General features: G+C 39.1%; 1 protein-coding gene across 22 annotated transcripts in view; it reads right to left on the reverse strand.

Moving 5' to 3' along the window:
* The window catches only part of ITGB4 (integrin subunit beta 4), an 85,246-nt gene that overhangs the window by 48,135 nt on the left and 11,722 nt on the right, over window positions 1-25,389 (reverse strand). For 10 of the 22 annotated variants that reach the window (XM_087955793.1, XM_087955790.1, XM_087955780.1 and 7 more), the window contains exons 2-10: window positions 11,246-11,418; window positions 10,708-10,790; window positions 9,881-9,979; window positions 8,855-9,059; window positions 6,812-6,908; window positions 5,386-5,557; window positions 3,871-4,134; window positions 2,052-2,141; window positions 697-819 (exon numbers count right to left, since the gene is read on the reverse strand). In XM_087955793.1, coding sequence (XP_087811919.1) covers window positions 697-819; window positions 2,052-2,141; window positions 3,871-4,134; window positions 5,386-5,557; window positions 6,812-6,908; window positions 8,855-9,059; window positions 9,881-9,979; window positions 10,708-10,790; window positions 11,246-11,324 — 1,212 coding nt within the window. In that variant the 5' untranslated portion in view covers window positions 11,325-11,418. Of the gene's footprint in view, window positions 1-691; window positions 820-2,051; window positions 2,142-3,870; window positions 4,135-5,385; window positions 5,558-6,811; window positions 6,909-8,854; window positions 9,060-9,880; window positions 9,980-10,707; window positions 10,791-11,245; window positions 11,419-25,389 lie in introns of all 22 variants that reach the window. The other 12 variants (XM_087955796.1, XM_087955795.1, XM_087955794.1 and 9 more) reach the window with 3 other exon arrangements.

Here is a 25,389-nt window from a genome sequence, read left to right on the forward strand (position 1 = left end):
AAGAATAATTTTTAATAATAAAGCCTGCATTACTTAGCAAAGGGAAATCACTTAATCATAGTTGCCCATGCATTGGACTAAAGTATAACATCCTCTGATGACCTTTCCTCTCAGCATAACTGCCTACAATTCAGATTTTCACAGCCCAACTGACTGCCATTCAACTACTAGCTTGCAGCACCATCTGGTGGTCAAATAGAGAATTTCACAGGAAATTTCTAAATTCACCTAATAACTTGCAGCAACCCCTTGCAAGATAACCCCAAGGGCAAGCACCACTAAGAGGCCAACCTGTGTACTGCACCAGTGTCTTCCAGAGCTAGCAAGGACCACTAACAGACCAACCTGTGTACCGCACCAGTGTTTTCCAGACCTGGCAACGCACACCTCTAGTGGTCAACCACTGAATTTTACAGAAGTTTCTAAATTGAGCCACATGCCTGCAGCGCCACCTAGAGTACTGAATTTTACAGAAGTTTCTAAATTGAGCCACATGCCTGCAGCGCCACCTAGAGTACTGAATTTTACAGAAGCTTCTAAATTCAGCCACATGCCTGCAGTACTGAATTTTACAGAAATTTCTAAATTTGAACATAACACATGTTCAGTATATGTGGAGTTTGGGAAGAAATTGCATTTTGAATTTGTTAATGAATTTTGGCAATGCAATCTTGAAATGCAAAATAGGAAGTTTACCACTTTGTCTCGAACAATACGGAATGAACCAGACTCTGTTTTTTCAGCATCTGAGGATGTTATATCAGTTTTCATGGCTTTGGGGATATTGTAAACTGGGATCTCCACCCTGGAACGAATGCTCTGGGAAAGAAGATGAAAAGAAAACATACAGAATGGGAATGGATTCAGGCCATTGATTTCATAATTTGAGTTACTGAAGTTGATCAGCAATATTCAAACATAGCACAGGAATAGATCAGAAAATGCCTTGCCCAGCGTGGTTCTGACCATTCGGTATGCACAGAGGGCCTTCTCTGAGTCCCTCCATTATAATTTACTTTATTGTCATTGCACCTCGTACAACGAAATCAAACACCATCTTCAGTGCCCATCATGACCATGACCATGACCATGAAAATAAACACAAACACATACCCTTCACCCTCCACACATTGAACCGAAAACCCCTGACACCGCACCAATACTGTACTATATAGCAGAATTCAAAAGAGCTACTGCCCTGGGATAGAAGGTTAATGGGACTGAACCAGGACACAGACCTTCACGGTGGTAGTCCCCACTTCATGGAGCATGTTTCTCTGTAAGTACAATTGGTCCCTCCCCTCTATAAATTTAGGAAGGCCCTCAATATAAGCTTATTTCAGAAAAATGCTTTAGTGCACATTTATATTATTTCTGTTATTGTTCTTTAATTATTTGATATTCTGATTTTAGGGAAGGAGATAGCCATGTTATATTCATTTGCTCATATAAACTATCCAGAGTGGTGTAGATTGAGGTGCTCTATAAATATTGTTAATCATTAATAATTATTTAAAAACTGGGAATTCATCTGCAAGATTAAAGTACCCATTTTGTCCTTTAATCCCCACTAATCCTTCTGAATGCAACTAAAAGCCTCCCTTTTTTAATCATAGGTACCTTGTACAACTCCATGGGGCACCTTTTTGAGATATGCAGTTTTTATACCCCTGATGTGTATCATCTAATTACCGTACTACCTGCTTGAAAATGCTTTATGAATTGCAAGAAAGAAAGAATTGCAAGAGTGAAATGTGACAAGTAAATCATTTATGGGGAATTATGAGCTGCAGTGGTGCAGTGGTTAGAGTGCAGTACTGCAGGCTACTTCTGCTGACTGCTGGCTGACTGCAATTTGGCAGATCAAATCTCACCAGGCTCAAGGTTGACTCAGCCTTCTATCTTTCTGAGGTGGGTAAAAGGAGGACCCAGATTGTTGGGGGCAATATGCACTATGAAGCGGTATATAAGTCTAAGTGCTATGGCTATTGCTATAAGAGAATTATGTTACCCAAAGAAGTAACAGAATAAATACAGATATTGCTACTTACCTCAAAAGCCACACGGATCAATTCCACAATGTTAGAAGAATCTTCTTGAAGCCTCCCAATTTCAGAAAGTTGAAAATATTTGTGCAGTTTCTAATAAAAAAGTAATATTTATTTATTATATTACAATAATAGAGAAGGAAAATATTAAAAAAAAATAAAGTGTTATTCTTATGGTTCTATTGTTATTATGGCTATCTGCAGAGAAAGACAAATCACCAGTTACAATGCTGTAAAATTTTCCTGATTTCTTTCCCTGGATTCTAATGTAACATTTTCCTTTAGCCTTTACCAAAGTGTGCAAATACAGTGGCTTGTCCTTTTAAAGTGAATGACAAAAATTCATTGGGTAGACTCTGTTCACCTTCACTTCAACCTCCTTCTAATAATTGATGTCTGAGTAAAATTCCCCCAATTCATCTTGGGGAGCGTATAGAACAGAGCTGTCAACTTGTGGCCTGCGGGCTGCATGCGTAATGCACTGGCCATGCCCACCCCCATTTTAGCGAAGGGGGGGGAAGTTGTGATACGTTACATGACGACAATGTGACAATTTGAGTTTGACACCCCTGGCATAGAGGAAGAAAAGACTAGCCTAGATATATCCTAGATATATTAGCTGCTTCACAAAAAGAAAAGACAATTTTCCAAATCACATTTTTAGTTTCTTTCCTACAATAAAACATAATTGAGACTGAAAAAAATGGACCAAAAGAAAGAGGTAAAGGTACAATTATTCTCCCTGATATTTCAGCATAAAAAAAAACCTAAGAACACCTCCAGGATGGAAGTGATAGTTGCAGATCAACCTTAGATGTCCTAACGAAATACAGTTTTGGCCTATCCATGGATCAATAATTATGAGGTAAAAGAAGAGATATCTTCGAGTTACCTTAACATGGATTCTTTAGCTAGCCACTGGGTGTCTCCAGTGGATTGCAAAAAACAGATTGCAAGGACATTTCACTCCCAAATCCAGTACACACACACAAACACACACACACACATTTATTTAGTGACTGTTCGAAGTTACAACCGCGCTGAAAAAAGTGCCTTATATGACCAGTTTTTTGCAATTATGACTTTGCAGGATTCCCATAGTCATGTGATCAAAATTGGGACACTTGGCAACTGGCATGTATTTATGATAGGCAGTACCCTGGGGTCATGTGATCACCTTTTGCAACCTTCTGATAGGCAAGTCAATGGGTAAGCCAGATTCACTGTTAAGTTACTAATTTAATAACTGCAGTGATTCACTTAAAAAGTGTGGCCAGAAAACTGGTAAAATGGGGGCAAAACTCACTTTACAACTGTCCTGCTTAGCAATAGAAAATCTGGGCTCAATTGTTGGTTGTAGGTCATGGACCTGAAGTTAGGCATTCAGCTGCTACACTGACATACATCTAAACTATTAAAGTTCAGCCTGCCTTCACCTTCCTTCTTGAATTTCTGCAAGCAATCTTCAATTTCCTGGCCTACAAAATTATCAGGAATCAGAGTACTCCTTTCTCACAAAACCAATTAATGATTTCTTAGGTGATTTTCTGGATGCCAGGAAATGTGAACAAGGCTCCTTTCTACTCTGTGGGGAAAAATGGAAAGAACTCCCTTCTAATGAAGAATTACAACTTTTTAAAAGCGTTTTAACTCCAAATCTTCCTATAGGAAGCGAACTCAGCTTCTTGCCTTAGGAATAAATAGATGAGCTAGTTCCCTTGCTGGGCAAATATCCATAGGCCAGTATTAATTTCAAATATCACATGTTGTTCCTTTATGCACCCCAGTTCTCATATTTTTCCTGCTTAATGGCATCTTTTACCTCATAGTAATCATAAGAGTGGTTGGTGACAGCAAAAATAGGGATGATATCACTTTGCTTCAGCAGGCGCACAAGGGTAGGCACTGATGGGTAATCCTGCTTGGTATCAAAGGTGTAAATCCCTGCTTGAGTTAGGTGGCATTTTTCATCGTTCTTTCTTAGGATTCCAGCAAGGACGTTGGCACCATCAGCTTCATAATGGAAGGCTGACTCAGTGGAGAAGACCAGGAGGTGAGTGCTGTCATTCCGCCACCCAATATTCTCCTGTGGAAATAAGGAAAGTCTAAGATGGAGAGTGAAGGTGGGCAAATCACAGCCCTGAGACCAGTGGTGGGATTAATTTTTTTTTACTACCGGTTCTGTGGGCATGGCTTGGTGGGCATGGTGTGGCTTCATGGATGTGGCAGGGAAAGATTATAGCAAAATCAATTCCCTCCACACCCCACTAACATGCTTTCCAGCTCCGTTCTTCTATGCAGGGCAACAAAAAAACACCCAGCCAATCAGCTGGGACTCAGGAGGCAGAGAATAGATGGAGTTGGTGGGGCCAGTCAGAAGTGGTATTGGCCGGTTCTCCGAACTACTCAAAATTTCCGCTACCAGTTCTCCAGAACTGGTCAGAACCAGCTGAATACCACCTCTGCCTGAGACTCATTTTGGCACCTCCTGCCTCCTTGAAACATGTTTCTAAATTTGATGGGAAACCACTACAGCACAATGTTTAGCTGATTCTCAGCAGGGAATAAGGGTAGCATACATAACTGTCAACAACAAAGTCCCCAATTCATCAAAAATAAAAATACCAAAACATCCAGGTTTTATATAATCGTATCATCCGCATAAAAAAAGATAAAAAAAAATTAAAGTGTGCTTTCCCCATGTGCCAGGAAGAATCACATAATTTGAGAGTGGGAATAGCTACCAGAAGTACAGAAAAGCTTTTCATGATAACTTTTGAGAAATATGCTATGAACAGCTATTCCAGGAATGTTAGTAACCACCGGGCATGTCTTTCAAATGCAGTTCGGATCAAGGTTAATTGAAAAAACTAACAATGCCATAGATGTGGGAATTTCATGCTTATCTTGTCTCCTCAGCAATGAACTCTTCAGCTCCCTAAATTTACAAATGTTATTAGGCACTAGGTAGTTTGTTTTCCCCCTGACCTTCACTAAGATGTTTAGCTGGTATTCAGACTATAATATCCAAACTCCAGATAGGAGCTGATAACAGTAAAACTGGATAACAGCAACGATCCCTGAGGGAGATAGATGGTTCAAAAATGTAAAAAAAAAATAAGTAAAAAAAAATAAACAGTCTCTATGATATCTAACTCCAAAGCTCACCCATTTTCTTATCAAAATGCAAACAAAACTGTCTGTGGTTTTTCAAACCAAAAATCTGCCCTACATTTTTCAACTGCTCTCCCAGTTTAGTATGCAGCTAAGGTAGTTTTTATACTTTATAGAGAACCACTATGTCTATGCCATCTTCCATATCCTCCTCCCTGTTTACCTTGCAAACAGCTGTTTGCAATATAGCATCAAAGCCACCTTCAGGAGCATCCAGATTCCCTGATATACGTTCCTTCATCAATTCCTGGCTGAATTTATTAATATCATTGGTTAGACGGATGACATTCTTAAAAGAGAAAGGTGGGTCAGCATTAAACCAAGGTTGCTGCAATCTGAAAGCAAAAAGACAGACAGTTTTAATGGGTAACTACTGCCAACCTGACTATCAGAAATCCTAAACAAGGATCCCTTGCAAAAACAGTTGATTATTTCCCACAATATTTAATGCAATGAATCTGAGCAGAATAGTTTCTATTTAAAAAGCAAAAAGAGACTGTATTTAAATCTCACACTAAAACAAATTCAGCTTTGTTATTTGGAGCATAATATACAAGCTAGCCATTGTTATTTCTAAATTAGGCTATAAGGTTTAACACAATATAGCAACCTGCCCAAAGCACCAATGAGTTATGAGAATAAGTTGTGAGAAGCAAACATTTTATAGTAGTAGAGGACAATGAGGCTTAACATTGCTACTTCTTGTGTATGTACCCTACTCCTGAGTAGTGAGACATGGAGCACCAATTCATACACTGGGTTCAGTTTCTCAGAATGGTGCCGTTTGTTCCTGTTATTTTTGTTTAATGCACAGATAATACATAACACATTTTATATTATAACATAACACACACAATACACACACGTGCATGCATACATGCACACAGAGGCTAAGAGGAAAGGATGTTAACATTAACATTCCATTTCCTTTTCCAATTGCTAGAAAATTCCATACAGGATTTCTTTAAAAGAGCAAACTTGGTTCTCTGTGTATTTTCTTCAGTTTCATCTCAAAGGATCAAAAAAATAAAAATAAAAAAAATTACCCCAAACAAGAGTCCCTTTCTACAAATGGATGAGTCATCTTTTATTCAAATAGTTCTCAGGACTTGCTTGGACAAGACTGAGCCAAATTACTCAAACTGTCTATTCATGGGGCAGTTAAAATACTGTTATATGCCCCTTTGTGAAATGTTTAGAAAGCATAATTTTAGGGTAGCTTTAATGAAGCTACATTCACTGAGACTTTTATATGCTTCTTAAAAAGCATATAAAAGAGAAGGTTTATTGGGGGATTAATCAAACTAAGTCCTCAAAAAGAAATGGATTCAACTGGCCAATTGATGGCAGAATTAAAAACAAAGGAATTCTGACTGAGAGCAGATATATCAACAGCGTGTTAGTTGATATCTACAAGATTTGGGTATACATAGAATATTGTAAGAAAGTAAGAAAGCATGGTCTGAGGAAGAAATATGGAACTAGATGATCACAGATTAGATAAAAGCCTTATTTTTTTAAAAAAAATGACATAGATCCTGAATAGTTCATTTCCAAGTGACCCCAATGGATTCATCACTACTACTCACCTTAGAGGCCTCATGTCTGTCTGTGGTGCTATAACTTTGTCCACAAATTTGCCAAAACCAATGGTATAGTCATCTGTCAGCTCCCTCAAGAAATTTGCTAGCAGAATAGAAGGAAGGAAGGAAGGATGAAAATATTTGGAGACTTTAGATTAAATCTTATAATCCCACAACTGAGTTACTATATGTTACTATAAATATTATGTTGGATGAAGTAAAGTCACTCACTCCTGGAACCAATTAAAATTTATAGCAATCCTGAGAGATGTTTATGACCATGCAGAGCAAAGTGTATTACAAGGGAACTTTAATGCAATTTGAGTATACATTCTTGTTTTTTGAATTATTTATTAGTATTATGGTAATAAGAATCAGTTTGGTATAGTAATTAAGGCACCAGGCTAGAAACTGGGGGAATCATCAACTCTAATCCCACTTTAGGCACAAAGCCACCTGGGTAACTTTGGATAGTCACTGTTTTCAGTCCTAAGAAGCAAGCCATTGCAAACTACTTTAAAAATATTGCTAAGAAAACTTAAGGGACTTGAAGATGCTATAATAAGAATAAAAATAAGAAAGTCTTGTTCATTGATATTGCTATACCTGGTAATTCTAGGATTGAGAAAAGGCAATCTTACAAAATACTAGGACTTGTAGATGGAAGTTAATACATATGGAGAAAGAAATTTGTTGCTACTGCACTGTAGTTGTGATTTCAGCTCTTGGAATAATACCTAAATGTTTCTCTCAATATTTGGAAATTTTGAATTTATCAGACCTGAACGCTTTAATTTTATAAGAATAAAATACACTGCTTGGAACAGCCCATATCCTCAGGTGGTACCTTAATCATTCTTAGGTCCTTGGTTAGAACATGAATTATTAAGTTTTCACCATTCGTTGTGAATTTAATTGTATATTACCCAAATTTGAATCTCTCTCTCATAACTTTATATCCTTTATATCCTAATTATCTTGATACCCTAAATGCACTCATTTTAGTCATAGGAAACAACTATGAAACTGATTTAGTTTTTTTAAAGTTTCCTATTCCTATAAAATGTTGGACTTAATACATTTGTCCTCAACCCACCCAAAGTTAAATCTATGTATAAAGTATTCATTCACTTTAATCACTCTACTTCTTCCTCCTATGATTTTCTCCCCCGCCCCCACTCTGCTTTGTCTTAATTTTAAGTTCTCTAAATCAGGAGTAAGTTCTCTTTGTATGTTATTTGTGCTTTGCTGCTAGTACATAAACAAAAGCAAGAACATGGTCTTCATATATATCAACTTGGTTCTGATGATGCATATGCATAGGTGCATAGGAATACAAATATCTCTTTGAGCTCAACTTGACCATGAATGACTATGGATTATTTGGCATCTAGTTATTTGGCAACAATGAAGAAGCATTTCTTACAGCTTTCTTTTTGGATGTTTTATTGATTTCCATGGTAATGGCTACATTATTTCCTGGTGATTACCCATCCAAATGCTAACTAACTTTAACCTTGCATACTGTTTCAAATTAGCTTGGTTGCTGTCAGGGGCAAAGAATGAGGACCATTTGTAAGAATACAGCATAAAAGATTTATTCAAGCGTATATCTGGTCAACTAAAGTTCAACGCTGAATTGATGCCAGATAATGGTCAATGGAATACTGGAAGGATTGAACTTTGAGTGCTTGTAGGAATGCAAGGACTCTAAACTGATGATGCATTTAACTCTGCCACCCAGCCCTATCCTCTCTTCTACAGTTGCCTAGCAGCCATAGAATGTGAGGACCTCCACGATGAGAAACAACCAAGGAAAATCAAGTGAAGCATTTAAAATGGGAATAGATTTCTTAGTTGCATGTTCCATGCTGAAGCTGGAATAAATCAAGTTTGAAAAAAAAAAAAGCCAGCTTTTAACTGCCACGTATATAATCCACCTGCTGGTCTTAGATTTTGTTTTCCTCCCTTTGCCAGCTTCCTTGAAAAATTGCTAATAATTAACTGAATGAGAAATATCTTTCAAAATGGGATCATTTAATCTCTCACCAAGGTTCTGGCCCATTTGTTTCAGGTTGTCCAAGTCATCAGACATGGAATATGAAAAATCCATAAGGATGTAGAGGTCCACAGGAGATTCAAAGGGCTCAAACAACTGCATAGTAATATTTACTTCCTCATCCGGTCTCAGTTTGAGTGATATGTGCTGCGGAGATACTTGTGCTTTTTTCAAAGATGTGTTAATTTTGAAATCCTGCCAGGAAAGACATCAGTTATACGTAATAGGGGAGCCTGAAAAGACTTAGAGAAGACTCTCATAGCAAATTGGTTGAATGTAATGATTCCCAAGATAATATTACAGTACTATGGGTATACAGGTAGCCCTTGACTTACAGCCATTTGTTTAGTGCCCGCTTGAAGTTACAATGCCACTGAAAAAAGTGACTTAAGACTGATTTTCACCTTCATGTCTGTTGCAGTATCCTTATGGTTACATGAACAAAGTTTGGGTGTTTGGCAACTGGCATGTACTTAAGACAGTTGCACTGTCCCAGCATCATGTGATCACAATTTATAACCTTCCCAGCAGGCTTCTAACAAGTAAAATCAATGAGAGAAACCAGGTTTGCTTAACAACTGTGGTGATTTGCTTAACAACTATGGCAAAAAAAGATGGAGCAAAACTCATTTAATAACTGCCTTGCTTAGCAACAGAAATATCAGGCTTAACTGTGCTTATAAGTCGAGGACTATCTGTAAATGGTTGCACTAAATCAGGGGTGTCAAACTGGTGGCCTGCGGGCCGGAGGCATCATTCAAGGCCACGCCCGCTCCAGCCCCATGAATGGGAAAAACATTGTGAAACATCACGTGATGGCAGCTGACATGGCGAGTTTGATATCTGTGCATTAAATGAGCAAAACATTCTAATTAGAAATTACTTCATTGAGATTAGCTACTTAGTTAATTTTTTTATTGACAAGTTTTGCACTGGGCTGTTCTGGGAGATTATTCCGGTATATATTAATTTTCTTATGTTTATATCCATCATTCTTTCACTGTACCTCTACTTACCTTAGTAATTAATAACTCTCCAGATTTCACTTTTATGTTGTTCTGACAGCCAGAGTTCCTTAGATTATTTTCCAGATCACAACGGCTGCCTTTGAAGTTCTGGGATGAAAATAATTAGACAGTAAAGTATGCTTAGAAATTAGGCTCAAAATTAAATTATCTTTAGGGATTCAGCCTCTGCCTTAATATTACATTAAGGTTAGAATTAGTGACTCATTGAAAAATTTTAACTGAGCATGATGCCTGTATTGAAATTTCCCAATCTTTTTTGGCCTTGTTGATGTTATGTTGTAGACATCGTCACAAAGTGGCTGTTACTGTGGTTACTACAGTAGATAACCAGGCAATCTCTCCAACACCTAGCTGACTGAATTCTCAGCTTTCGAACCCAATTTATTTGATTTTTTTTGCCTCACTAGGACACAAGTTTCAAAGAAGACATCCCCTTAGAAAATAAAATTATTTTGTTATTAACCATGTAGACCTCCTGAAGGAAACTTCAGTTAGGTCGGGAATACTTTTCAGTATTTAATTCTCTCTCCCCTCAGTGTTTCTGAGGGGTACTACTGAGGAAATCAAATCACCATAAAAGAGTATGTGGATTCTTTTTTGTTAATTTTTGTTCTTTTACTGTTTTTAATGGGTTTTGTTGGTTCTTAAAACTGAGAAACAACTCATGAAATCCATGTTGTCAGATTGAAGGAGGAAGGATTAAATAATAAAATAAACAGATCAATGTCAAAGGACTGAATGGACAGGGATCATGGCTAAATCTCAGTGTTTGAGATCACATCGTCCTATCTTCAATAACTGTGAAAATCTTTTACCTCATCTGTGCAAAAAGTACAGCTGCTGCTCACTCGGATGCATTCGGTGCAGCTTTTTGCCTTAGAAGCCACACAGTAGTTAACTACAAACAAACAAACAAACAAACAGGTTAGAACATAATTCTCTAGGAATAGGCTAGTTCTAAAATGTGGCCATACCATAATTTTCTTTCAAACTTATAGCATCAATTGTTCCCATTTTTTTAGAAAGTGAGCATAATCACATAAAATTGTATATTAGTGCAACTCATGATGATGATCATCATCACTGTTGAATTTCCAGATGTGAAATTCATAAACCTTCATTGAGCCCACACTGACATTTTATAAAATTGGATATGAGGCATGAGCCATTTTTGCTTTGTAACATTTGATCTTAAATGCTAATGCTTTGCTTCTTTTTAATTTGGAGGGTATATAAGCCCCATTTAGGAGTGCCGTTGATTTTATGATGCCTGTAGTGTAGAAGCATGTTTCCAAATTGCAAGCAGCCTGGATTGGGAAAAATCATAATCAAGACTACACTTTTTGAACTTACTTTTCTTCCCTTGGCCTAAGATAAAAACCAGGGAGAACAGAAGCAGCTGGAACCACATCCTTCCCAAGAGCTTATCCATTCTTCCTGAAGTACAGTAGACTGTGGAGTCAGCAGTGGCTCAGCTCAGGCTCATTTGATAATTCTTGCACTCCTTTAACGTGGTCTTCTGTAATCTGGAAGATGTAATTCCAACATATTTGGGAGCCATCAGATTATGGAAGGGTTATAGAGAACAATCACGGGATTCTTATGACTGCTGTTTGGAGGGGATTGGAATACAAAATTCCCTGCTGCAGATACAAGAGAGCTCTGAATAACCTGAGATAGTCAGCAATACTATGTAGCTGAATTAACATCAAATTCCTGAGCAACCTTGAACTAGCAATCAGAAATTCTTGCACGGTGTGTGTGTCAGTGGTGGGATTATTATTTTTTTACTACTGGTTCTGTGGGTGTGGCTTGGTGAGTGTGGTAGGGGGAGGATGCTCTAAAATCTCCAGTCAGAGGTGGTATTTGCCGGTTTTCCGAACTACTCTAAATTTCCACTACCGGTTTTCCAGAACTGGTCAGAACCTGCTGAATACTACCTCTGGGATGTGTGTGTGTGTGTGTGTGTGTGTGTGTGTGTGTGTGTGTGTGTGTATGCTTGAAAAATGTAATGATTTCTTTCTATAAGTAGAGGTAGAAAGTTTTAAAGCCCCAAATCTGAATTTTTGGAAATTCTACTTAACTTCTGAGATTTTGCCAGGCTTTGATTTTGCACTTTCCAACTATTTTTCACAGGGTTTGAAAAATAAAATAAATACTTGCTTGGAGGAGAGAAAGAGATAGATGGAAAGGGATATAGATTCCATGTTCAGTATATATCAGCCTGCATGGAGCAATACAGCATCAGTTCCTACTATCTTCTGACATTCAAAGAAGGTAACTGAATCAAAGCATCTGTCTAACACGGAATGAACAATGGCCAGATATCTTGTATAGAAAGGCACAAGCCTCATACTCATGCATGATGAAGCATCCTCACTGGTCACATTAGTTTGCAAAGAGTTTGCTCATAAAATACTCACTGGTCACATAGTGAACTTTCAGGTAGTTTATACTGTACATCCCTTCTCTGGTAGTTTTGTGTATTGATGAGAAAATCCACTTCAAGAATGCATTTTCAGAAATGACTCTGTATCACTGACTTATGCTAAAAGTATGTTCCATGTTCACAAAGGTGGAGATTTATGGTTGGTCCTACCTCCCAGCTCTGGCTTCCTATCTTAATTAGCATCGTGGCATTATAAGTCACGGTGGTGCAGTGGTTCGAGTGCAGTACTGCAGGCTGCTTCTGCTGACTGCTGGCTGACTGCAATTTGGCAGTTCAAATCTCACCAGGCTCAATGTTGACTCAACCTTCCATCCTTCCGAGGTGGGCAAAATGAGGACCCAAATTGTTGGGGGAAATAGGCTGACTCTGTAAACCACTTATAGAGGGCTGTAAACTACTGTAAAGCATTATATAAGTCTAAGTGCTATTGCTGTAAGCTTAAGGAATCCAAATGCAGAACTGCCAGAACGCAGCAGAAAAGAAAAAAGAAAAAGAAGCCAATCAGTGAGGCAAGATCTGGACCTAAGAACGTAGGGTGAGGTTCTTGGTCACAGACCAACAGACAAGCACTAATTGGCTGATAATTCTCAATGCTTAGCTTTGGCACTGATTGGCTGGTAATGTTCTGTGGCTTGCAAATATCCCGATGTTCTGATTCTGTAGATCTTGAACAGAGTCAAAATAGCCTACATACGGTCTTTTCATTTAAGGAACCATTTCCCAGCTTTGGGAAATTCTTGGGGTGTGTGGACTTCAATTTCCAGAATTTTTATCAATTCTACCGGTCTACAATAGAAAGTGTCCTCACATATTGCGTTACGGTACGGTATGCTGGCTTGACATCCGCAGACAGAAAGTCATTACAAAGGGTGATGAGTACAGCACAAAATATCACGGGGGGCGTCCCCTGACCTCGCTAAGATGAAATTGCTAGGACTCGATGTCTCAGCAGAGGGAGGAAAATCCTCAGGGATGATTCACACCCTGGTCAGCACTTCTTTATTCTCCTACCATCGGGCAGAAGATACAGAAGCATAACCAGTCGAACGAACAGGCTGAAAAATAACTTCTATCCGTGGGCTGTCAAACTTCTGAATGCAACATAACACCACAACTATTTACCATGATAGACTTGCAGGGCCAGCACAACGTGCAACATGTCTACACTGGTGCAATATAAGATAATGTAATGTTAAGCACATATATGTATATAGGATCGTGTGTCTGTTAGTATGATCCACTGGGTTAGGATTTTCTTTCTTTCACTTACGAGTTATTGAGATGTATTCTGTGTTGGGGGAGGCTGGACTAAAGGAGGCTCATCCAATCTCATTGTACACATGTTATGCATTGACAATAAAGGTCTGAATTAAACTGGCATGCTGCCTGGGAAATTTGAAGCACTGAAGAGAGCAGTCAGGACGGGAGACACAACTTTAACTGTACTTAGTGATGGAAAGTCCTTTAAGTGCAGTATGTAAATATTCTATAGAAGAAAGATAATCTTTTTAAGTACTACCAGTAATACCTTTTGATGATATTTCAACATTTACTGTCTCTTAATTATTATCATTGCTATTCAATTGCTCCTCTTTAACTGAATCACTGCTTCTTTTATTATTTTATGTATTGTTTTTCTTTAAACTTACACTTTGGCCTCTTTTTATATATATATATATATATAAACCTCTCAATGAATTTCAGAAGGACAAACATTTTAGCCTTTTATAGTGAACCCCAGAAAGTGAAGTGGCTTCTTGAAATCACTGTTGTTCTTTGCATGAATTCCAGATAATAATGATGAAATAACTCTAACATTAAACTCACCATAATAATAAAATAATTCCTCGCTGTGCTGACAGATTTTGATTACAAAGCAACTACAGTTCCAATCAGTGCCTCAGATAAAACCATGAGTTAATTGGCTATGTTTAAGAGAGAATAAATTCGGCTCTTTGTTTCTGGAACTTTCAAATTATGGTTCTTACACTCAAAACGGGACACTGATGAAAATATTTTGCTTTTATCCCAGAATGTTTTGTGAATACTCCCTATGTTCATGCTCATTTCCCACAGTGAAATCACACCAGCAAACAAAAATGATAGGTCTACTTGTAGGACTTTGGCATAGCCCAGAGTCTCTGCTTCAGAGGAGATCTATAAGCAAGGCTAAAGGTTCTTCTTTTCTGCTGCATGGCTGTTAGCACTTCTGAATGGATGTGTGTGTGCCTGTTGTTTATACTATCCCAAGGCCGTACAAAGCTTTTGCTGCATTGTTTCAGTAATGATTGCAGCTAGGGAAAGGATGGATAGTTCAGGATTCTACATAAAACACCACTCAAATATAAAACCACCACGTCAGGAAAACAGGTTCAACTGAGTTTGTATACCTAACATGCTTTATTTCTCTTGGTGAAAACATTCAGATTAACAGAATAATAGAGTTGGAAGGGACCTTGGAGGTCTTCTAGTCCAACCCTGTTCAGGCAGGAAAACTTATACCATTTCAGACAAATGCTTCTTCAATCTCTTCTTAAAAACTTCCAGTGTTGGAGCATTCACAACTTCTGGTGGCAAGCTGTTCTACTGATTAATTGTTCTAATTGTTAGGAAATTTCATCTTAGATAATGTATGAGATAATGTTCATACCTAATGTATGAGATAAAGTTAAAACACAACAAGTCACTTGTTCTAGAAAGCATTAGTCTTATTGTGTTCCACTGGCCTTAAGAACTTGTTTCAAGTTCAGTTTAGTAAGGTAGACTAATAAATTTATTGCAGAAGATGATTTGCAAGAGGTATTGGATTTTCAAACCAGAATTAGAATATGCTGCATATCATACTGTCCCGGAGCAGTTACAAATCTTATTTTAACTTCTGTAATATATTTACAGAGCTTCTATAATATAGTTTAGAAACTTCAGTGAACTTGCTCAAATGAAAAACAAATCTGAAGAAATAATCTTTGGAGAGAAAACTATTCCGAAAACCAAGGAAAAAAGGAAGTTGCCTAGCATTAAACCTTGAAAACTTCTGTTATGTACACATACAATTGATGTGTGGGTGATCTGCAGCAATTGGCCTCTCATACCAGTAGTTCAAAATATGCATCCCTCTGCACACATGACTCATGATTCACTGCCAAAACAAGCACCTCTTTTTCCTGAGTTTGGGACTTTCTAGGCTAATAAAAATCAGAGAAGAAAAACAAGATGCGTTTCCAAACAACCCCCTCCTATCAGCTATTTCCCATTGTGCTAACAATTTCCAGCAGCTGTTAAAGAATGCTGGGTGGGGCTGTGGAAAATGCCCAGCCTCCATAGGAAACTCTCGTCTGGGGAGAGCGGGGTGGGTATCTGTAAACTTGCAAGCTCACATCCTCACAAGGTCTTTCTTTCTTTCTTTCTTTCTTTCTTTCTTTCTTTCTTTCTTTCTTTCTTTCTTTCTTTCTTTCTTTCTTTCTTTCTTCCTTCCTTCCTTCCTTCCTTCCTTCCTTCACCTCTTTCTCTCTTCCTCTCTTTTCTCTCTCTCTCTTTCTTTCTCCCTTTTCTTTCTTTTTCTTCCCTCATTCCTTTCTCTCTCTCCCTCTCTCTCTTCCTCTCTGACTTTCTCTCTCTTTCTGCATTTCTCTCTGTCTCTTTCCTTTCTTCCTTCCTCTCTTTCTCTCTTCCTCTCTCTTCTCTTTCTCTCTCTCTCTCTCTCTTTGTCTTTTTCTCTTTCTCTTTTTCTTTCTCCCTTTTTCTTTTCTCTCTCTTTCTTTCTCCCCTTTTCTTTCTTCTCTCTCTCTCTTTCTCTTTCTTTCTTTCTTTCTTTCTTTCTTTCTTTCTTTCTTTCTTTCTTTCTTTCTTTCTTTCTTTCTTTCTTTCTTTCTTTCTTTCTTTCTTTCTTTCTTTCTTCTTCTTCTTTCTTTCTTTCTTTCTTTCTCTCTCTCTGACTTTCTCTTTCTCTGTCTGTCTGTCTGTTTCTCTCTCTCTCTCTCTCTCTCTCTTTCTTCTTTCTTTCTGCCACTATAAACAAAGTAGAGACAGAAGACTTGTTTATGGAATTGTTACATGCAATGCTAAACTGTTTTAAATTGGGGGATTGTTCTTTACAAATGCTATTGCTTGGACAGAGAATTTCACTACAAGCATGTGCTCTTCAGGAAGCCCCAGCAGGTGTGGAGTGCACATCTACACCCACTCCAAGGCATTAGTTTGGCTTTGGATCTACAGTGCAGCACATTCTATTGGTAATATTCCAAAGCTGTGAGCCAGACCTATAATTTATAAACCAAAGCACAGTAACTGGGTTCATACAACACAGTATACCACAAAGATACGCACTAGGTCTCTGTTGCAAACCTGACACTCATCAGATAACAGCAGATAACAATACAAATCTCAAGCTCGCACCATCTAATGGTCATCCAGAATTTTGCACACAAGGTCTAATACCTCTACCAAATAGGCAAACGAAATGGGAGTTTGAGGTATTATGCAAAGACAGTCGATATTTTAAACATTTATTTTTCAGTTCATATCTTGCCTGTCCTCCATCTGCTCAAAGTGGCATACATAGTACTGATAAAAAAGAATATTTGTAGTTCAAGATTGACATGAGTGGTCCTTGGTGCTCTCTCGACTTGCTTATTTTCTTGCAGACTTTTCATTATCCAAACTAGGTAACATCATCAGTGCTAGTAAGGAGTGCTGTTTGCTATCAGTTTATATTCTAATGGCTTGCCTGTCAGTGTTGGTGGGAATGATCTTAGAGAAACTAAAAACCCAAGTCTACAGAAAAACCTCTCATACTAACCAGGTGCTCCTCTACTAAAGCAACAATCCAATCTTCCACAGAAGTTCTGTAAGAACTTTATTTAGATGAGCTCAAACACACTGCAGCAAACCAAAACAGCAGAAAAAGGAAATAGAGCATCTATACAACCCATTCCAATAAAATGGATATTCACGCAACTTTATCAAAAAGTCCCTGACCACTCAACCCAATACAGCACAACCAACACAAACCCTAAAAAGAATTACACTGCCATACATCAAGAATATCTCAGAAACCACCAACAGATTACTACAACCACATGGAATCAGAATAGCACACAAGCCAACCAAAGCCCTTCAAAACATCCTAAGCAGACCAAAAGACCCAACAACCCCAGAAGAAAAAAAACAGGAATCATCTACAACATACAATGTAAGAATTGCAACAACCGCTATGTGGGACAAACAGGCAGAAGACTAGCAGAATGCATCCCCAAACACCAACTAGCAGTCAGAAGACATGATGAAAATGGCTTAATTTCACAACTATAGACAGATTAAACCGTAATTTCAATTGGGAAAATGTGACAATCCTAGACCAAGCCAATTCCAGAACTGCCAGGGAATTTCTAGAAGCCTGGCACTCTGACAAATCAGCCATCAATAGACACATAGGCAATAACAATATCTATAATAGTGGTAGTGAACCTATGGCCCGCTTGCCAGAGGTGGCACGCAGTGCCCTCTCTGTGGGCATGCATGTCATCATCCCAGCTCAGCTCCACCACTCACCTCCCACCAGCTAGCTGGTCTTTAGGTCTCGGACATGTATGGGTGGGGGCTGGGGCGCATGTACAGGGGGCGCATGCATGGTGGGGTGCACGCACAGGGCATGGGCACATACACAGGGGCCATATGCACGAGGGGGCACACGGACCTTGCATTTGGGGTATGCATACCTGCGCACATGTTGGGCACATCACCGATCTATAGACCATGCAAAAGAGACTATCAGCCAGCCCAAAAAGAAACAAAAAGACCCAAGCATCTCTCCACCAGCAATCAACACCCAGAGCAGCATAGATTAACTCCAAGGTTAACTCCATCAGACCAACAATCAAGTAAACAATACCCCAATCAAGAAACTGCCAAAGAAGCCTACAGCATTAAGCCCAGTCAAAGAATCTTTAAGACCCCCCACACACAACACTGGAAGCCACTAGAATATAAACTGATAGCAAACACCATTCTTTACTCGCGTGTATGATGTTACCTAGTTTGGGTAATGAAATGTCTGCAAGAAAACAAGCAAGCTCAGAGAGCACCAAAGACCCCTCATAGATAGTATTCTTCCAAGTGTTTCCACCAACAGCTCTCTGGCTGTTTTACTGAAAGTGAGCTGGCTCAGAATCATCCAGTTGTTTTGCATGGCTAAAGGGTGAAATTGATCTCCAGTTTTAGTGCAATATTTTAGCCACATTTAGCTATCTTTCCATGCAAATATTTGGAAAGTGTTTCATCAAGGGAGAGAAAAATGCCTAATAGAGAAAAGCACCAAGTGGAAAGCAAAGTGGGAATGTGAACCGGCCTGACATACCCTCCTTACATGGGCTTAGCCGTGCTACGGATTGCATAGAGCAGGGGTCCCCAACCACCAGGCCCCGAACCATTACCGGTCCGTGGAACATTTTCTACCAGGCCGCCGGTTTGCTGGGCGCCGCCATCTTGTTTTGATAAGAAAGTGCTTCGGGTGAGCTTTTCCAGTTGGAAAGCGGTGTTTGGGTCCTGAAGGAATCCTCGCGCCTTAGTTTCATCGAAGGGGGGGGGGCTTTGAACAAAACTAAGGCGCGAGGATTCTTTCAGCACCCAAGGCAAGGTGAGCCAAGCGACCGTCCCGAAGCCGTCCCGAAGCCCATCAACAAAGGTACAAAGGAGGAGTTGAAGGTGGCGGGGAGAAGCGGGGGACGGCTGGCTGGCCGGTCGCTCGGCTCACCTTGCCATGTGTGCTGATGCCGGTACCGGGCCGCGGATCATTTTGTGTTGCCGGTACCGGGCCGTGGCACAAAAAAGATTGGGGGCCACTGGCATAGAGCAAACACATTGTCCACAAACACACACACATATATCTGTTCTGTCTCCTTTAGTTTCACATACTGCATTAAACCACAAAATTAGCAACTGTGCCTGTAAAATAAACTACGGTAGCTAAGACTCAAATATATTATTAAATTATAAATGATGATTTTCAAAGCAAAGCAGCTGGGACCCACACACACATTAGACTTGGCCAAAGTCAGATCTATCTTTTGTTGTTGTTTTTTGCTTAGCATGATACCTGAATAAATATTGAACCTATCTAAACTGGGATTTGAATCCAGATAATTCCCTGGAGTCAAACACATAGTTCCAGACAATATTTTCCAGAACTCATTTGAACTATGAAACATTTAGGAAGCATGCTGTAAAATTGTGCCACAAAATTAATGTCATGTTTTTGAAACAAAGTCCATAAAGCTGTTGTGCTTGTAGGAAATGACTTGGTGGTGCTACATGGGTTGGCTCTGCATGGTTGGTGAATGCAGGAGCTGCTTTTGGTCACCCTCCTAGCCATGCAGATAAATAAATAGTTGCTGTATGCCTGGGCCCTGGATGAATGAGTAGCTTCCATACAGTTGGAAGGTGAGCCAGCAATGTGTTTAAAGTGTTGGACAAGCCATCTTCAGCTCTAAAAACTCACCAGGTGACTTTGGGTGCTGTCTCAGTCCAACTTCCCTCAATCATAAGATAGCTGCTATCGGAAGGGAAATCCCCACTAAGTCACCTTGAAAGGGCAGGATAAATAAAAATACATCAGTAGGTCTCAAAAATACATCAGTAGATCTCAAGGCCATTAGCTCTGGCCTGTCACACGCAAGGCTCCTGCAGTCACTTTATGATCATCAGTATCATTGCTGGTATTATTCAGAGGTGGGTATTCAGCAGGTTCTGACCAGTTCTGGAGAACTGGTAGTGGAAATTTTGAGTAGTTCAGAGAACCGGCAAATACCACCTCTGACTGGAGATTTTACAGTATCCTTCCCCTGCCAGGCCCACCTAGCCACACCCACAGAACCTGTAGTAAAAAAAATTGAATCCCACCATGTATTATTGTATTATTAAAGCAAATATTTAAAACATTTCTATCGGCATTCTCTTTGGTAATGATATTTTTGTCCGAACTGTGCTGCATTCATAGAGATTCAAATCATCTGTTCCAGGTAAGCATATACTTTTAATATATAAGGGAACAACTCCTGCACTTTAAAAGAGAATGAGCTCATGTTCTGATAATGTGATGAAGTCTTCCCACCAAGCAGTCATAAACAGGCATTGTGAGGGCCTGTATGATTACCGACTGCGCATGGAGATAAATAAGATTAATGTCTCATGCAAGAGCACTCATCCCGCAAAGGCTCATGACTGGTTCTAGATAGTGATTTATTCTGACATGTCAATACACTGCTGAAACCTTTGTGGCTGTGGCTAAGTATAAATTCGTGCTCTTGGAATACGTGTGATAATTTAACTACCTAGCCAAGTGTGGTTAGGGAGCAATTTCTATTATATCCCCAGAGAGATGAAAATATGAAGATAATCCATGATTTAGTTGTACATCAAAAGAAGAGTGAATCATGTTTCTCCCATGAGATTGGTCAAACTGAAAACCGTTAATCTAGTTTGGATTGTTTCCTCTTTTTTTGCAGAGGTAGGGAATGGGTGAAAAAGGAAACTATAATTAGAATTTTTGCAGCTTGGCAAGACTTGTCTGTAACTAAAGCAAAGCCGTATTAGAACAGACCACTTTCTTTGTCCAATTTATTCTGCCCTCTAAAGGTAGGCCAACTCAGGAAACAGACACCACAAGAAATATCAGAGCTCAGCTCTCTTGATATAGGCTATAATAACAGAATCTTGAAAGTTTTGACAGCATTTCCCCTTCTTTACCTCTTATATTAAAGACAGTCAAACCAGAGGAACTTTTGACTTTTTTTCCCTCCCATTTTCCTGTTTCCTCAGGCTAAGCTCACATATTCCTATGTTTTCTAATTTCCTGCTGGATATTTTCTTCCAGGCCCTTTCCACACTTCTCTACAAGAGCTCAAAGCAAATCAGGATCTCCTTGATGTAAACTGGGCTGAGAGTGTGTGACTGGACCAAAATCATCCAGTGAGTTTCATGGTTGGGGGTAAATTTAAAATTGGATCCCCCCAAATCTAATCCTCACACTACATAGGCTTACTACTTTGTATTCCATTGCCGTCTTCGGGATGATTGTTTACCCTTTTGCAATAGAACGTTATTGATGGTGACATTATCCATTGTCACTCCCTTGCTGCTCAGTTCTCACAATGCCAGTATTTTGTCACTTGAAACTTGCAATTTATTTCTTCTGGTTCCAGTGGGAAGGGAGGGATTCAGCATTTTTAACCAACTTCTTTCTATTGTGATTCTCCTACTCTAAGAGGCTTCCTACTGTAATTTGACTTTCTCTTTGCCTGAAATATTACATATAATTATATTAGTGATTATTTGTAAGGCTGATGTATGGTGAGAAGGATCTTTTGACTGTTCTTTAAACACTTTCTCTGTTTTTAGTTATTTCTCTGCCAATATGTATCCAGCAGAATCCCTTCTACTGCCAAGATCCTGTCATCACTCCCAAGGATTTATGTGAACAAATAGTTGCCTCAGATGTAATGGCTTCAGAGAGAAACTGTTAAGTAAGCAATCTTCAAAGAGCAGAGGTTCATCTTGCCCCGTCTGGCAGCAGGGTTCTTTGACTGTTTTAAAGTTTCTGCCCACTTCATTTTTGAAAAGGATACGTCTAGAATTGAACCTGGGAAAGTAGAAAGGAACCAATTATCATTATAGCTACTGGGCAAGGCTGAATGGGGAAATCTTGGAATTCGTCTAATGCATAATTTTTACATTAGTGGGTTACAAGGGAAGTGTATTTATTTCCCTCAAAATCAGTTATTGAAAGGTTGCCCACTTATATAATTCCACCCAGAAATTTCCCAAGAGTTCCCATATTTATTTACTATTTCAACTTTTATCTTGCCTTTCTTGTAAGGATTATATAAGTAGGCAGCCTTTGTAGAGTGTGTCCTTCATTTTATCACACAAGCATAGACATTGAGTGGGAGTGGTGGGGTGGTGGGGATGAAGCAGGAGTGGGCCCCGGGGGATGAGCAGGGGTGGGTGGGTGAAAATAACCAACATGTGCTGTGACATTGCAACTCACACTCTAAGCTTGTTCACTTCTGCTGGCAATGTGGCACACAGGGACAGAATTTGCATCAGGATGCTGCAACAATGCAATATTTTGATGAAATAATTGACTGCTATGGATGTTTCTGCCCTCCACAAAAAAGCCCTATGAACTAGATAGTGCTTAAGTTATTCAGTCAGCTGTTTAGCCAAATGGAGGTCTTCCTGGTCCCAGTTCAGAACCTTAATCATATCTCTCGGCCTATCTTAAGGTCCAATAAAATGGCTAGCCAGTTTAGAGACGGAGCAAGAATGCTTAAATACATAAATGCCCTGTGCTCCTTAGTCCCCGTCCCTGACCATGGTGTCATCTTGCTTGCTAACAAAACATCAGAAATTGTCTATGGAGCAATGTTTGTGCTGGGAGAAGATGGTAACACCTCATTAACATATTCAGATTGGCTAACTACAACATTAGGTAGCCTCAGCTATCTGCTGAAATTTATGATTTATTTTATTTTTATCCTGCCTTAATATCTTATAAGTAACTCAAGGTGGCAAACATATATAATACTCTTTTCTCTTCTTTTTCCACACAACCATCACCATGTGAGGTGAGCTGGACTGAAAGAAAATGACTGACCCAAAGTCACCCAGTTGGCTTTTATGACAAGGACAGGACAAGAACTTACTATCTTCTGGCTTCTAGGCCAGTACTTTAACCATTAAGCACTTAATGAGAAGGAAGGACTCACTGGAGAAGAGCCTATTGCTGGGAAAGATGAGGGCAATAGAAGAAGGGGATGACAGAGAATGAGGTGGCTGGATGGAGTCACTGAAGCAGTGAGCGTGAGCTTAAATTGACTCCAGAAGATGGTAAAGGACAGGAAGGCTTGGAGGAACATTGTCCATGGGGTCACGATGGATTGGACACAATTTCGCAACTAACAACAACAACAACCTTAACCATTATACCAATGCTGACATTGTCATGAATATGTGTTCCTATAGAACGGTTAATAAGGCACTTTTGAGCCAGGCTTAAGAAGACATGTAGATGCACTCTTAATTCAATATAAAGCAGTAGAAAAAGTGTTATTGTCTATATATAACCAAAGTTAGTTTGGATGAATCTTCCTACTGCTGGAGAAGAAGGTCAGTCACAGTAAGGACTTGTTTGTAGGACATGCTGGACATGGGGGAAAAGGAAAACAACAACATGGATGGCATGTGTGTAGGAGGAGATTATGTAAGGCTGGCAGAACTCATGGTTGGAAATTAAACACATCTACATATACATTTAAGGCAATTTTTTTGAGTTACTTATTCTTTATCTTAAAAGAATGTAGTACAATTTGGGAAATACAATTATTATTGGAAAGGGAAAGCAAGTGGAAGAGAAGAGAAGGAGTCTTCCTTGACCATCAAACACTTATGATTTCTGCCACATTGTGCAAAACTTGTTAATAATAATTGATTTTATGGGGAGAAATCAGCAATACTAAATAAATGTTAGTGCTGACACAAAGCTGTATGTATGAGTCAAATCAATATTTGTTTTAATTAGTTTATCAATATTTAATTCAGTGTCCTCCAGATAGGAGGGCCTGAAAATTTCTGTATGCCCTGCAACTATGGCAACACAATAAATGGCTACACAGGTTCATCTAGAAGGCACCCAATTGGAAAAGCTGTGTCACTCTAGTGTGCCTTCTTCTAAGGTGCTAGTCACGCAGTTCATGTGTGCACGATGGTCACTTAAAACTAGAGCAACAGACCGCACAGCTCATGTCCAGACATGTCTTCAGAGGTACATTTCTCAGAGATATAAAAGCAACACAAAAGAATGATCAGGACATATGGCATTATATGATAATCCCCTAGTTTTGGTATGACCCCACTAGAGCTCCTTAAAGTATCTGATGAATTGACCCCATGCTAAAAGGTCTGGATAGATTGATTCGGCTTTTATTTCAAGAAGAGCCTCTCCCACAAAATTCCAAAAGCAAGAACAGAATCTGCCTTTATAATTCCATCAAGAAAGGTTAGGAAAGTGGGCTTATCCCCTAGATAATTTCTAAACAATGCAGCATTTTTCATTGTCCATGACTGGGCAAAACAATCATAAGTCTCCCCGAAGAGGCTGGCTTTCATTTCTTCCCCACTTTCTATAAAAGTAAAAATAAGTGTTTGGAGGTGGGACGACGATGAAAAAATGCCATTTTCCCCCGAATGCCATCACTCTGCTAAACAAATAATTCCCACAACACTGTCAAACTATTTACTGAGTCTGCATTACTATCAGTATATTCGCATCACTCCTTATCACCCATCCCCTCCTACTTGTGACTATATGACTGTAACTTTGTTGCTTGCATCCTTACAATTTCTATTGACTGTTTCCTGGTATGATTTGATTGCTTATTGTACCCTATGACTATTATTAAGTGTTGTACCTTATGATTCTTGACGAATGTATCTTTTCTTTTTATGTACACTGAGAGCATTTGCACCAAGAAAAATTCCTTGTGTCTCTAATCACATTTGGCCAATAAAGAATTCATTCATTCATTCAAAACAAGAACAACATCTGTTTATGAACATAAAACCAAACAGAAGAACCAAACCATCTCTCTCCAATCAGCCTTTCCCAATAAACTCATTTTTATATCTAAGAATAAGAGTTCTTATTCCAGAGAGACTCCTTCAATTAAAGAATCCAAATTAAAAGAACTCTACAGTTGGAGCAACCAAGGAGAGTGAAGAGGTTCAACCTGGTTGGTGGCAGCTCATGGGAATTATCTCCCATAGGGAATACTTGAACCTGACAGGGAAGGTTTTTTTTTAAATTTATCTCCCCTCCCTCCCCAATCCTGATTTGTAGCAGTATATGTCTCCATATTTTGCTTTCCCAAAGTCCCCAGAATCATATATTGTAGACCTTTGTCATATTTCCATTCTTGCACGGTACTTTTTCTGATTTTAATCCATGAGACCAATGCCTGAGGAAGGATCAGTAGGCAGAAAAGGCCCCAAATGT

Source organism: Notechis scutatus, chromosome 2, assembly GCF_049901735.1.
Source record: "Notechis scutatus isolate UNSWTSFEM ecotype Mainland chromosome 2, rNotScu1.2, whole genome shotgun sequence".
In the NCBI taxonomy this organism is placed as follows: Eukaryota; Metazoa; Chordata; class Lepidosauria; order Squamata; family Elapidae; genus Notechis; species Notechis scutatus.